Below are 13,852 nucleotides of genomic sequence, written 5' to 3'. Positions count from 1 at the left end.
TCCACCATAATTTCCTGTAACTGAAAATTTATAAAGGAAGGCTTACCAATAACATTGATAGTAGTTGAAATTCTCTCTCTCTCTCTTTCTCGATAAAAAGATAATGTGTGTAAGGTTTTTTTTTCTCTTATGGCACAAACTTTTGTTGGTGGAAGAGACAAGTATTTGAGCTTTACAGAGTTCTTCCCGAGATCAAGCTAATGTAAGCAACCAAAGTACATTTAAACAACATAAGGTCAGAATCACAGGGAATATAATCTTAACGGCACCATTCACTAGTAGACATGCATTTAAACTGTCAAGGTTCTAAGGCCCTAGATTTGCACTACCTTGAATCTTCTCCCTCCCCTCCCTTACAGAATATACAATGGGGGGGGGGGGGTGTGTGTGTGTGTGTGTGTGTGTGTGTGTGTGTGTGTGTGTGTGTGTGTGTGTGTGTGTGTGTGTGTGTGTGTGTGTGTGTGTGTGTGTGGTGTTAAAAACTGTTTGCCAAATACTCTTTTTATTCAGTGGTAGGTGCCTTCAGGATGGATTAATTTAAATCACCAGGCAGAAAACTTTTAACTGGATTGAAATCTTGTTTTGGATTTATACTTTTTAGTTATTTTCCTAATGAAGGGTTCATTCTTATTGGTTGATAAACATTTAAATACGTGTATTTGCAACCAAATACAGCCTTTACAGGAAATTTCGTACATTTTTTTGCAAACCAGCAGGACATACCATATCTGCACACATTTGAACAATGTACAGTTTTCCATATATCTGTTCAGGTTCTTTACTTTTTTTATGTTAAAAATGTTGAGATGTTTATCTACTGGGTAAACAATTTTTATTTGGGATTCATGTCAAGCTGTATGTACTTGGAAATTGGAATTCAATTAAAATGTACATTTTAAAATTGTTTTTATGCGTTAAATAAAACCACCTTAAAGAAACCTTAAAGGTGTTGGATACGTAAAAAAGTCATTGTTTTTTGCATTTGAAACTGTCTAATTTATTACAGGAATTTTGGTGAATTGCCACATTGTTTCTGATCATCATAGACCAGATTTTTGAATGTATTTGGGTGCTTTAAATAACAGATTGTGAACACATTGTCTCTTTCTTTCAAAAGAATGCCACTAGACCCCTACCTACCATTTAAATCAATTGGCCTTTGTAAACAATGGGAGTCAGGTGCCTAACCTGCTGAGGGGCTTTTAAAAGTGAGATTAGACTTAGCTGCATCTTTTGCTACCTACATACTTTGAAAATCTGGTGGCACATCCTTTGTCGCCTTCCTGATTTTATTCATACATTGGAAAAGGGTAACAAGCCTTCCTGCTTTTTCAGGTCCCTTTTCGTTTTTCTCAGTTTTGAATGAACCTGTCCACTGGAAGATAATTTTTTTTGTGCACCTGCTACCTTAATTGAAACCAGCAGTGATTGAGGCAAAAGCTTTTCTATATAACAGAAACTGAAAGTATTTACACATTTGGAAAAATGTAAATAGTGTGCTCCATTGAGAAGAGTAAAAATAATATGGATTCTTAATGCAACACATGCCCCTGTGATGTACTATAAATTTTGAGTTGACCTGAAAAGTTAGATGGTTTCCCCTGATTTTGTAAATAATTAAAAAAGCAATACCCTTTAGATCATTAAAATCCAAATAACCAACATACCATTTTTTAATTTATTTGAATGGATTATATACTACGTGTAAGATGTCATAATTTAAAATCAGATTTGAAGTAGATTTATTGTTTAAAAGTTATGTAAAAAAAGGCAATCAGCAAAAATCTAATTGAAATAAAAGATCCAATTTCTAGGGATTTTTTTAAATTGTCCACCTCTGTTTTTAGCCACCCTTATGTGGCTTTATATTGTATTATTTAAGACTTGTATTACTGCTGTATGTAGTGGTTTCAGCCAAGTCAGAACTTCGTTATACTAGATGCTTTACAAAATATAGTCAATGGGTTTATGCTCCAAGGAGCTTATACTCTAAATGAAGTTGGAGGCAATTTTATTTACATTCTTGATTAACATGCATATTGCTCTGGAAGCCTTAATGCACTCTCTTTTGTTTGCACATGTTAAAGAACAATTAATACAGCAGCCTTATTGATTATATGCCTCTACAATTTAATCAATGATATTTCTCTTTAAAACTACAAAAGCAAGACAATTTAGGGTTTAAAATTGACACTTTACCCTCCATAACATGCCTTGATATTTTTGCAGAGTTGTCTGAAGCAAATAATATGGCAGAGGTAATCATCTTCAAGATCTTTATAGCACGTATTTGTTCTTGTCTTGTATTTTTGTTGGAGCTTTTTATTACACTACAGGAATTCTTTAGTTGTACAGTGCTGCAGATGTGTCACACAAGGTTGTATGATTAGTATAGCTTTCACTGTTGAGTAGACTAAGAAAAGGAGTAGTGTCCAGGGTGAATTGATTTAAATCAAGTTTCCCACTGATACTACTTCACAGTTCTTCAAACAATGGTGCAAAACTGATCACTAAAATGTGTTAATTTACAGCTCAGTACAGCAGTTTACATCATCTAAGAGGGTATATGTTCTGCAATTTTTTAGATAAGTTGAATTTTTATTAATTTAGGAAATAGTACATAATATTCATTACAATGTATCAAGCTGCAGATGCAGCAGCAGTACATTAGGATTGTTAAGAACTAAATCTCACAAACACAATAGAACTTGTATTTTATTAAACTAAGTCTTTAAAGTTACATAAATATTTCACATTTGCAGTTACAGCAGTCTCCTGAGTTGCTGGATGACAGTTGTACTTGAACTTTTTTTAATTTTCAAATTGTATTAACTCTGAGAGAAGTTCTCAGACTACTACATGTATAGTATCCTTAAAACTTCTAGCTCTCCTCTTCCCCAATCTCACTGTGATTTTGATGCAGATCTGATTCCAAGTTACCAAAAAAGCAAAGACTGATTGTGCTTCGAGTACACTTAATTTTTGGAGTAAGCATCTTGAAAACAACTATAGAATGAGGTTCCTTTGGTAAAGCTGAGTTACAATGAAGTAAAATAGGGAATAGACTTATGGCATCACCATTACGGTCTGTTCCAAAATAAGGGGTGTGTATTCTATAATATAAAATAAGAAAATGACAGTGGCAACTGGCAACTCTAGATTTCTCTTACTGTAGCTTTCTGTGCTGTATACTTCCGTGATAAATTCTGAATCTAGTTAACTAAGTAAACAAGCCATAAGGATTAGCTAAGCTAAACTTCTGTTTCTAGCAACGTCCAACATACCAAACAAGTTGGGAATGTTTGTGTTAAATCACACATACGCTAAAAGGCATAGAGAAAGAGAGAGTCTTAAAGAATGATGCATTGTAAAGTTGATCCACACTGTTCTTCAGACACAGCCACGTCTTCATCCATGGGTGGTGGGTATACTAGGCAGAAAAGGCACTGCCTTACCAAACTGTCTCTCCTAGTCCCACCCATGCTCTACTGGCTCCCCTAGATCCATTCCCCCAGTCTGCTGTTGTGATACCAGAGGCCCGGGCAGGCAAGTTGGGAGCTGGGCTGCCTGTCTTCCTGACACTAGGGCCACTCTGGCCATCCAGTGCCTGGGCTGGTGGCTTGGCTGCAGGGAGGGCCTTGCTGGTCTGGGTGTCGCGGCCTCATCCCTGTGCCATGCCTTCTGGCCAGCTCTCCCGAGCTCCAGGATTGGGAAGGCTGGGGCTGTGCTGCCTGCCAGCTCTCTGGAGCTACGGAGCTAGGGCAGGCTGGGGCCGACACCACCTGTTGGCTTTCCAGGGCAGGGGCCACACTGCTTGCCAGCACTCCAGAACTCTGGGATTGGGGCGGCACTGCTTTCTGGCTCTCCAGAGCTCCAGGGTGGAGGCTTTGGCCACGCCACCCTCAGGTGGTCTGGGGGAAGTTGAGGGTGATACCCTGGGTCAGGGAGGTGCAAGGGCCAGCAGCACATTGGGGGGTGGGGGGAGGCTGGGCAGCATGGGTTCTGGTGAGTCAGAGGTGTGTGGGGCTTGCCGTCCCTAGCCTTACCAAACTAGTCACCCACCGCCCATGTCTTCATCCATATAATTTTCTCCCAATAAGCAGTTTTCCTTATGATGTTTCATCCTTGCATCTAGGCCCTGCATTGTCTTGCTTTGCTTGCACTTAACACATTTTCCCTTTTTACTCAGGGAACAAATTTTTTCAAAATGTTCCCAGATCGGGTCTCTCTTACGCCCAGAAGCCATGATAGTTTTTCTGTGGCAAAAGTGGAGGGGAATATAGGAAGCTGTGTGTGTGCTGAATGTCTTCCCTTTCTTGTCCTGCCTCCCTCCGTCCTTTCCTGTATATTGATTCCCTCTGTCTTTAATGCCTTAACTAACTGTGCCATGTTTGGCCCAGGTCCACCACCAAATAAACACAGAAAAAAAACAATCCTATGCAGCCTGTGTCTGTCTTTGCATGTTAGTCTGCTGTGAAACAGAAATCAGAAGCCTAGAACTTGGAAAAGCAAGAGCTGGTTGTTAGGCTGGACACACTAGAACCCTTAAGTCATATTTATGAGACTGTAAATGTAGGTGTAGTACGCTTGTGATAAAATTTAATTGTAACTGTTATTTCTAAATGATAAATATAGTATTTTATTATTTAAAAAATAAAAAAAAATATTAAAAAAATCATTGATTTTTATCCAGCCTGGTAGTATCCTTGTTTTTATATACAGTGAAACTGAGACCAAAAGGTTAAATAGCTTGATTTTTTTCAGAAGAGTTGGTCACTCGAAACTCCACTTAGTGTTCAGTATCGCTGAAAAACTGGGCCTTAAGCATCTTTCCTGTGGCCAGTGTTGGATCCCAGTCTGTTTCCTAGCTCTCTGCCATGTGCTCAGGTGACTGGGCCATACCTACTTTTAAAACTAAGTATTAATTTAGTTTTATTTCCACAATTACATTATATAAAAGGCTTACAGAGAAAGGTAAAAACCTTAACATTACTAAGGGGCACAAAAGAACTATTGCTATTATCTAGTTCACTATTATCATTGCTTTGAATAAAATCTGAATTTTCTATGAAGGTTTTGTAAGCATATCTTGTTCTTTCTCCATTGTATCACTTACAAGTACACTTGACATAAGAAAGATGGGCAAGGTTCTGGTAGCTTACTTTATAAAGTGACCTTTCTAGCTCTTCCTTGCAATACCATCCCATGTATGCCCCGTCCCACCTCTGTGTTCTTTTGTGTGCGCATATGGGGAGGAAAGTGGGAAGGGAAGTCCCTTCATGTATTTAAGGAGCCCTCTTCCACACTGTGTTTTTTAAAAGCCCATTGTTCTGATCATGGTGCTGTTATCCTATTTGATTGCATTGAGCAATACTCTTCTACTCTCTTGCTAGAATTAGCAAGGCTTCATTGCTCTTCCTCTGCAACAGTCACCCTTTCCTAGTTCCTGCTGGCTCCAAGTGGGAAAGATGGACTAGTCATCAAATTAGTGGTGCAATTAACCATAACTATATGAACCAGTGCTCTAATTTCACAAATTGTTTCGATCTTTCATATATAAATAAAGAAGTGCTTACCCAGGTGTTAGTCTTTTGCTACATTTTAAAATATGCAATTCATACAAAATTAATTAAATCTGAATTAAGCGGTATAATTTGATCATTGTTTTCTGAGTAGATCTGGAGAGTGTATCTAAGAAATGTAATATTTTTGGGGGGAAGAACAGTTTTTCAATAAGATTTGTGATGTTTTATAAACTTTTCAGGGCTATTGCTTGATTTGAATTGGGTCAGTTGTCATGTTATGCTCAAGCAATATTAAGATACGGGAAGACATTTTTTGCAGCCTGCTTTCTAATTGAATAAATGCATTTGTAAATACCATATTTTCACTCAGAGCCTTGTCATAACATGGAAGCTGTGGACACTTCCCAGAGTTTTATCCAGATGTGCTCCCCTCTCCCTGAAATTCCTCAGGATGAAAATGCTGCTGAATCATGGGAAAATTTAGAAGAGGTTGGTTGGTGTCCCTTATTACCATTTAAGTTCCTTTATTTAAAGCAAATAAATGTAAGAAATCATTTTTTATTTGTAGGATTTGATTGAACTCAGCCAGCTGGTGACTGACTTCTCTTTACTAGTCAATGTAAGTATTAATCTAAAACTCTAGATAAAGATTTGATAAAGACAAAGGCTGGGGACTGGGTGGCTGAACGAATTGGTGGAGGGGGGGAGACTTTTGTCACTGATTTGAAGTCAGACCAAGTTGGTAACAGTTGGCTGTTCAACAGCCTAGCATGGAGTTATCACACTTATGAGGGCACAGAAGTCTGTATCACATTTTGCCCTTGTTAGTAGCCTCAGAAAAATGGAACGTGACCAAATGGAGTCACAGAATGCTCTCTCCTAATTAGGATTTCAGGGATGTGAGGGAAGATTTTACTGTTGATGTCTGTGCTGTATTTCGTCTATGGAGAAATACTGTAGAATGCCAAGTCATTCTGGCACTTTCCAGCCATCTTAAATAATATGTATATACATATGTGCACACAGCCTTATGTATTTCAATATAATGTATGCATGTGGGGGAGAGAACAGTACAAAAGCTTAGACCCAAACTCTTAGGCTTGGTTCTGCATTCCTTTTTAAATCTAAACTCCCACTGAAGTCAGACTGTCCCTTTTTGGAACTCTACTTTTAAGAATAGCCTTTGAAGAAGAATAAAAAACGGTAGTGTGAGGATCAGGTCCCTAAGGTCAATAGATAAAACTTCCATTTTGTTAAGTGAGGAACAGGAACATGTGATAGTTTATTGGAGTTAAATGACCTTTAATCATCTAAACTAATAGTAACAGGGCAAAGAATTTGCTTTACTATCCACTCTTGAGTATATTGGAAAGCCCTCATGAGGTTTTCAGAATGAAAATTTACATTACATTTTCTAGGAGTGAGTTTTAAGGTAGGTCCATCTTCACCCTTGGTTTTCAAGCATCAGGTTGCAGCAATTAAGAGCATTCAATAGCACTGGCTTAAGAGGCTTAATTGCCTCACCATGAGGAGGTCTGTGAAGCTTGCTGAGGAATAACAAACACTAATGCTATTCTCTCTCTATATTAACAGCTTTCATGCTGCACATGTCTTGACCATTGAGCCCTGTTGATTCTGATCCTGTCTAGGCAATTTTTCTTTGTGTCTTGATTTCTCTTAGTTCAAAGAAACGACTGTTAGCTGCTCCATAATCCTTAATTTTTGCCAACACAGAAGCCACCGATGGGGATAGTTTTGAATCCAAATTCCTTTGCATCATACTCACCATTAGAGAGCACAAACATTAGAGCAGGAGGTGCAACAGTTTTCTTACTGGGTTTCCACACAGTCTCAGCATTTCTGGTTGTGGTGAGAATGATGAAAGAGTCTCCCCGGAACAGAATTTGTGGTTTTGCTTACTTAGGTCTTCAGGGAAAGATCTGAAGTTTCACCCACATTCCACCACCACATCTTGTAAAAGAAAGAAACTTTGTGTGCACAAACGTGCCATCTATTCCAACTCCCACCTGTTATTGTGCACACACACACACACTCTGTCACTCTGCACTGATTTAATTTATATGGGTTTAGAAACTACTTTGGTTAACCTGATTCAAACCCCTTATGAGAATGCTTAATTGGTTTTAGTGTCTTACTGCAATTTAGGTTAAGCCAGTAGTAAATTGTTAGTGGTCAGTAGCTCTTTCCTCTGGCTGCATGCGTAAACACAGGTGAATGGAAACACTATTTGGATGCCCTCCAAACACGTATCCTAGTCAATTGTCATTGGTTAAAACTATTGGTTTTGGGTGCTCATCTCAATACGCTTGTTTTTTTTTTCCCACTGAAAAATTATGCATTGCTCATTCACAACCTGGGCCTGACCCCCATCCATTGACTTTAGTGGAAGTTAACAAGCTCCAAACCTTTGGAGGGTGATACCTACAGGATTTTCAGACACTTAAGGTGCATCTACACTGCACTCTAGCTCAAAATAAGTTACGCAATTTGAGCTATGCAAATTGTGTATCTTCTTTTGATCTTCTTTCGAAATAGCTTACTTTGTAATTTGGCAAAGTCTACACAGCGCCAAATTTTGAAATAACCTGCTATTCCAAAATGTCCCTTGCTCCTCGTGGAATGAGGGTTACAGGAATGTCGGAATAGCGAGCCCGAAATAATGGGCTTGCTGTTAAGATGTGGGATAGCTATTTTGGAATACTTCAGTATCCCGAAATAGCGTTGCCATGTAGATTTAGTCCTAGCCAGTAATTTCATTATTTCTAAACCAGGACTTGAGCCACACCTGTGCATGCTATGATGCTGTGGTATTTTCTGGGGAAGCAGTCAAAATAAAAGAAACAAGGTACGAGATGGAGAGAGAGCAGGAAGAGGTGGAGACAGAATACCATCTTGTCAGCACAGCTGTTTGAGATTCTGTTAAGTGACAGAGAATATGAAAGCTGAGTTTGTGTGGCTGACTTATGGCTGTAGAATGAAATGCATATTGACAGTGTCTTGCTGTTGAATTACATGTTCCATCCAAGGATTTCAAAGCACTTCATGACCGAAGAATCTCAATACTTTCACTTCTCTCAAAGGTATTACCTCTATTCCTTGAAACAGGGAAACTAAGTCACAGATGTTTCCCTGGGTATCAAGAGGTCTATGGCAGAGCCTGAACTCTAAACTCAGTGCCTGATTCCCACATCTTAATCACAATACTATCAATTCCCATTATACACGTGGCATATTATGTGAATTGTCACATGCTAAAAGAATCTACCCATTCTTGTACCTGCTGTTTAGTTAAATGAAGAAAAATTATTTTCGGTGATGCCTGGTACTTCAGAGGAGTAATGGAAAGGCATGGATGTTTGCCACAGACATTCATGACACCATGTCTGACAGAACTGGGCTCAGCCATTGCACTAGAAAGGTTAAGATGCTCTGGATATAAGAGATCTGCCCAGAATAAACTTTGTTTTAAACTGTTTGTGGGACATTCTGTTGTGCTTTGTGATGCAATGAGTTCAGAATCTTGCTGGGGCTTGAAAGAGATGGGGAGAAGCATCTTATTTCCAACTAGAAGCTGAGGGAAGTTTCTCACTGAAAGTTCTGCTGTAAGGCTATGTCTACACTCGCGGCTTCTTGCGTCAAGTATGCAAATGAGGCTAATCATGGAATATTGCCGAGCCTCATTTGTATACCTAATGAACTGCCATTTTTGCAGAAGAGGCTCTTGCACCAGGGGGAGCTGTCTACAGTGCCCCTTATTGCACAAGAAAACCCCTCTTGCGCAATGCCATTAATCCTGAAAATAATTGGCGTAACGGCATTGCGCAGGAGGGGTTTTTTGCGCAAGAAGGGGCAATGTAGGCAGCTCCTTCTGACACAAGAACCTCTTCTGCAAAAATGGTGCTCATTACGTACGCAAATGAGGCTCGGCCATATTCCACGCTTAGCCTCATTTGCATACATCTGATGCAATAAGCCGTGAGTGTAGACATAGCCTAAGAGTGTGACTGACTGTGGGGAAAGCGGAGCATTTTTGCAGAAGTCAAACAAATGTAAAGCATAGGTTGATGTACAATTTTGGTGTATTTTCAGCTTTGTGAGATTAGATCCGGAGGGTTAAGTTAACATAACATAGTTTCATAGGTAAAACATGGCTTTCTGGATTCTTTAATCAATTATATGTTGTGTGTAATACAATGTGTATCTGCCCTTGTACCCTTTCTTATTAGAAAAGGAATTATTTTGAATATGAAACTCATCATGAAGCATAAATGCTTGTTTGGATATTTTTTCCCTGAGATGCAAGTTCATCCAGTGATATAACAGTAGATTAAATAAGCATATATTTTAGCATGCTCTTTTGTTAACTGTCTCAATATTCCGTATAATAGCACTCCATTTTATTACCTAATAGTTAAATTCCTTTTTGTAAGTGGTTTTGTACTTTCAGCTTGGTTTATCAGATGCTATTAATGAACTGCCATTAAGGCAGCATGGCTACAGTGTGTAGCAGATGAAAGCTGCTGTGGGCCCTGATTATAGGCATTAAAATGGTGTGCATTGGCTTGCTGCTGCTTCCCAGCAGGTCACCTCACTCATAATTCCTTTGCATCTAGTCTCAGCAGGAGAAGATTGACAGGATTGGAGACCATGTCAACAGTGCTGCTGTGAATGTTGAAGAGGGAACCAAAAACTTGGGGAAGGTAGGGATCTACTCCCGCTGATGAATCAATGGTACCCAGCCTTCCAGCAATCTTCTGTATTAACCCAATTGATCTGCACTCTTTAATGCTGAGGGAACCAGCAATTAAGGAAATAAGGAAGAAATGACATAGGTAGTGAAAAAAATCAATCTCTTGTAATGTTCTATTACATCCAGTCTGCCAGAAGAGAATTGCTCTGGCCTAAAGCCTCATTATAAGGCTGTTCTGCTGCTGCTTACAATGGAATACCTGCCAAAACAGGCAGCAATGTTAAACGATTGGCTCATAAAGAGCCAAATGAGTTTGAAATGTAAGGATACCTGGGGCACAAGCTGTTAAGATACTACATAACCCACAAATATAGCTGCAGCATATTACTGAAAAGTTTCTGGGCCTATTATGATTATTACATTTGTTTTAATTATGTAGGCCAGACAGTGGATTTTATATGGCAAACCAACCAATAGCAATTAAAATGATCAGTTTTCCCATTACATATATGGGTAGCTCAAGTTTGAAGCCATATGGCACATTCTTACTGTGGAATAGTGTGGGTTTTTTTAAATACTAATCGGTAAGGCTTATTTATGCACTGAGAATTAGAGGCATATTGCTAAGCGTAATGAGGGGAAAATGCACATCACCACAGGTGTGTATTCTAAACAGATTTTTTTTTTTTTTTTTTTAATACAGGCTGCAAAATATAAGCTGGCAGCTCTGCCTGTGGCAGGTGCACTCATCGGTGGAGTAGTGGGAGGCCCTATTGGTCTCCTTGCAGGCTTGAAAGTGGCAGGAATTGCAGCTGCACTTGGTGGTGGGATATTGGGCTTCACAGGTGGAAAATTGATACAGAGAAGAAAACAGAAAATGATTGAGAAACACACTTCCACCTCTCCAGACCTTCCTAGCCAAAGTGACAAAAATCCAGCTGAAGAAAGATTTCAGCACGACTAGGATGGAAAGGAAGAGTTCCAGTGATGGACAGATATGCAGGTTTCACTTTGAACACAAGTCTGTGTCGGGACTTTTGACTGCCCTGTTGCTGTTTGGGAGGTGAGAGAAGTACTATTAGTCCTGTAATATTGAAAGCTGTACTGAATATCTTTTCATCATGAAGAAATAGGCAGCTCTAATAATAGATTGTGTGCCAAATTCACCCCTGATTTTGTATGATGATGCTGGAGTGGGTTTAGCTGAGAATCTAGAAGAAATGAGTGGCTTTGGAGCATTCTTATCAGAAAACCTGAGGGGCCTCTATGGCTTGGAGCACTTCTCTTAAGTGATTTCAGAGATTAGTACACTAGCCTCTACCTGTTTTTTAAACTTCAAATTTTGATTCTTCTCAAATGACCTGGTTTTCATCTTCATTTCTATGCCCAAGCCCCCTGTACAGCCTGGTGTGACTGTCTGCCAGTTCCCTCAGCAGATGCACAGACTGGTAGTGAGGCTTAATGGGTAAGGTTAAATCACATTGTTTCAGTTGTGGGGAAAGCTTAAATAAATCCAGCACCTGCTCGAATGATCAAACTTAACCAAAGCACTAAATTCCAAAGCACTAAATTCTCTTTCCTCCTCTTCAAGTCATTGATTCTATCTTTGTCTTCTCTTGGGGAAAAAAAAAGCTGGATTTTTAAAGACTCTACCTCTCCTCCTTCAGACAGCCAAAAACCTCGGGATTGTGTATGCTAGGAGAGAGCTTTCTTCACTTGTTCTCCTCGCAGCCTATCTTTGAAAGCTGCTTTATGTGGTTTACACCTCAGGCTGTTTAAGAAGCACCTTGCTCAGCTTTCATTGCTGTTCTCCCTTTTTCCTCCACGTCTTGTTCACAGCCTTCCTCAATCAAAATGGTGGCGGGAGCAGACAGATCATTCAGCAAAGATGTTGGCTGCTGTTTAGAGCAATGTCAGCGCCTCCATCCTCTATATCCTTGCTGAATAAATGGAATGGGAATAAGGGGTATTGTGTCCTTTTATGACTTATCACCATCTCTCCAGAGAGGCAAAGGACTGAGATTTTGGCAGTCCTGGTTAACTTGGCAAATGGTGCCATGGTTAGGTGATTTCATCACTGTTTCAGTAATGTTGTTCAGATGGGTTTACCTAATGGTTATGTACATACTGGGGAGGTATGCTTCTTGTTCTCCCAGGCAAACAGCTTGACCAACTTCTGCTGCTCCACTGGATCACTACTGACAGGCTGCATTCTTTTAGATTTCTAGCTCACCATAGCATTCCTCCAGGACTCAGTTTTCTGTAGCATTGTTGCTCACAGCTGCGAGTATAGGTAGATAGCTCTTTTCCTAGCTTGTGCTACTGCCTTCCTCTAGATGGCTGCTGGAGGGATGTAAATGTGTAGTTGACTATATGATTAACCAATAAACCTGGCTTATTGGTTAATCTTGTCAACTACAGGCACCCCACCTCTGTATCAGGGCCTCCTTGGTGTCTCCTCCCCGCCTCTATTAGAGGCAGCAGCAGGGTGGAATGAGGCAGCGACTGTCCATGGGGGGGGGCGGGGGAGGGAGAGGGAGGAGGATGTCTGAGTTCCTGCAGACAGAGACTGCTGCTGGACCAGGGGGCTCAGGCTATCTATAGACAGAGGCTGCTTGAAGGGAGGCAGAGCAGCCTTGTCTGCAAGGAGCTTGGACTCCTCCCCCGAGCAGACAGGAGCTGCTGCTGGACTAGCACCCAGAGGCTGCTTCGTGGCAGCTTCCCCTGGCCTTCTTCCCCAGCCCCACAGCAGCCTCTGTCCAGGGGAATTAGATCCCTGTGGACAGGCGCTGCTGCCACTTTATCAGAGGTAGTACTGTGGTGTGGCAGGCAGCTAGTCTGCCTGGGGAGCTGGTTTTTAAACTGGCTCTCATTATGGGCCAGCACCCACCTGACATGCCATGCTGCTGCCTCTGATACAGGGGCAGCAGTGCGGAGTGGCAGGGGACTCCCCGGGAGTGGGGTTGGGAGCACAGTGGCTGCTGGCCCCACTTCCAGGGACCATCGAATAATCGTGTAACCGATAAATCATTGTTACGCAACTATTCAGTTATCTCTATTCTGCTATTCATTTGCTTCATTTTCACTTGGCATCCTTCACCTTTCTGCATCTCTTATCTTTAAGTTTTTAATTTCACAGAGTGCTGGATAGTCTCCAGAGACAATCTGTGCCTGCTTTCCCCATGACGTTCCAGCACTGCTGTTAGTGCCTTGTGGAAGAAATACACAAACTATGCTGGTCCATTTTAAAGAAAGAACTGAAGTGGTCTTATCTTCCTGAGACCTATTGACTGTATAAAATAAAGCTCTAAAAAAAAGTTAAGTGGAGTTTTATTATATATATATATTTATAAGTTTGGGGCTCCATAGCCAAGCAGGGAATTGCCAGTGCATCACATTTAATCAACAAAAATGGAGCTGTACAGCAATGATTTGGCATAATCTATGGAATAATTGTCTTCTGTTGGTTGATTATGGGTTTTGGTGCCTAAATATTGTAAGCAACTGTTAAATAGATTGAGCACAAGTTTCCTATAGAGGGTATTTCTTTCTTAATTACATAATTTATTAATTACTTGTAAAATAAAAAATTGAATCCAAACTGCAGATGTTCAAA

General features: G+C 40.2%; 1 protein-coding gene across 3 annotated transcripts in view; it reads left to right on the top strand.

Annotated features, from left to right (window-relative positions):
• The window catches only part of STX17 (syntaxin 17), a 65,009-nt gene extending 51,157 nt beyond the window's left edge, over positions 1-13,852 (top strand). For 2 of the 3 annotated variants that reach the window (XM_075921599.1, XM_075921598.1), the window contains exons 5-8: positions 5,896-6,014; positions 6,094-6,144; positions 10,160-10,246; positions 10,940-13,372. In XM_075921599.1, coding sequence (XP_075777714.1) covers positions 5,896-6,014; positions 6,094-6,144; positions 10,160-10,246; positions 10,940-11,200 — 518 coding nt within the window. In that variant the 3' untranslated portion in view covers positions 11,201-13,372. The other variant, XR_012901827.1, reaches the window with a different exon arrangement.

The sequence above is a fragment of the Pelodiscus sinensis genome, chromosome 2, assembly GCF_049634645.1.
Source record: "Pelodiscus sinensis isolate JC-2024 chromosome 2, ASM4963464v1, whole genome shotgun sequence".
Lineage (NCBI taxonomy): Eukaryota > Metazoa > Chordata > Testudines > Trionychidae > Pelodiscus > Pelodiscus sinensis.
Note: the sequence above shows the minus strand (reverse complement) of the source record. Positions and strands in the feature narration are given on the sequence as shown.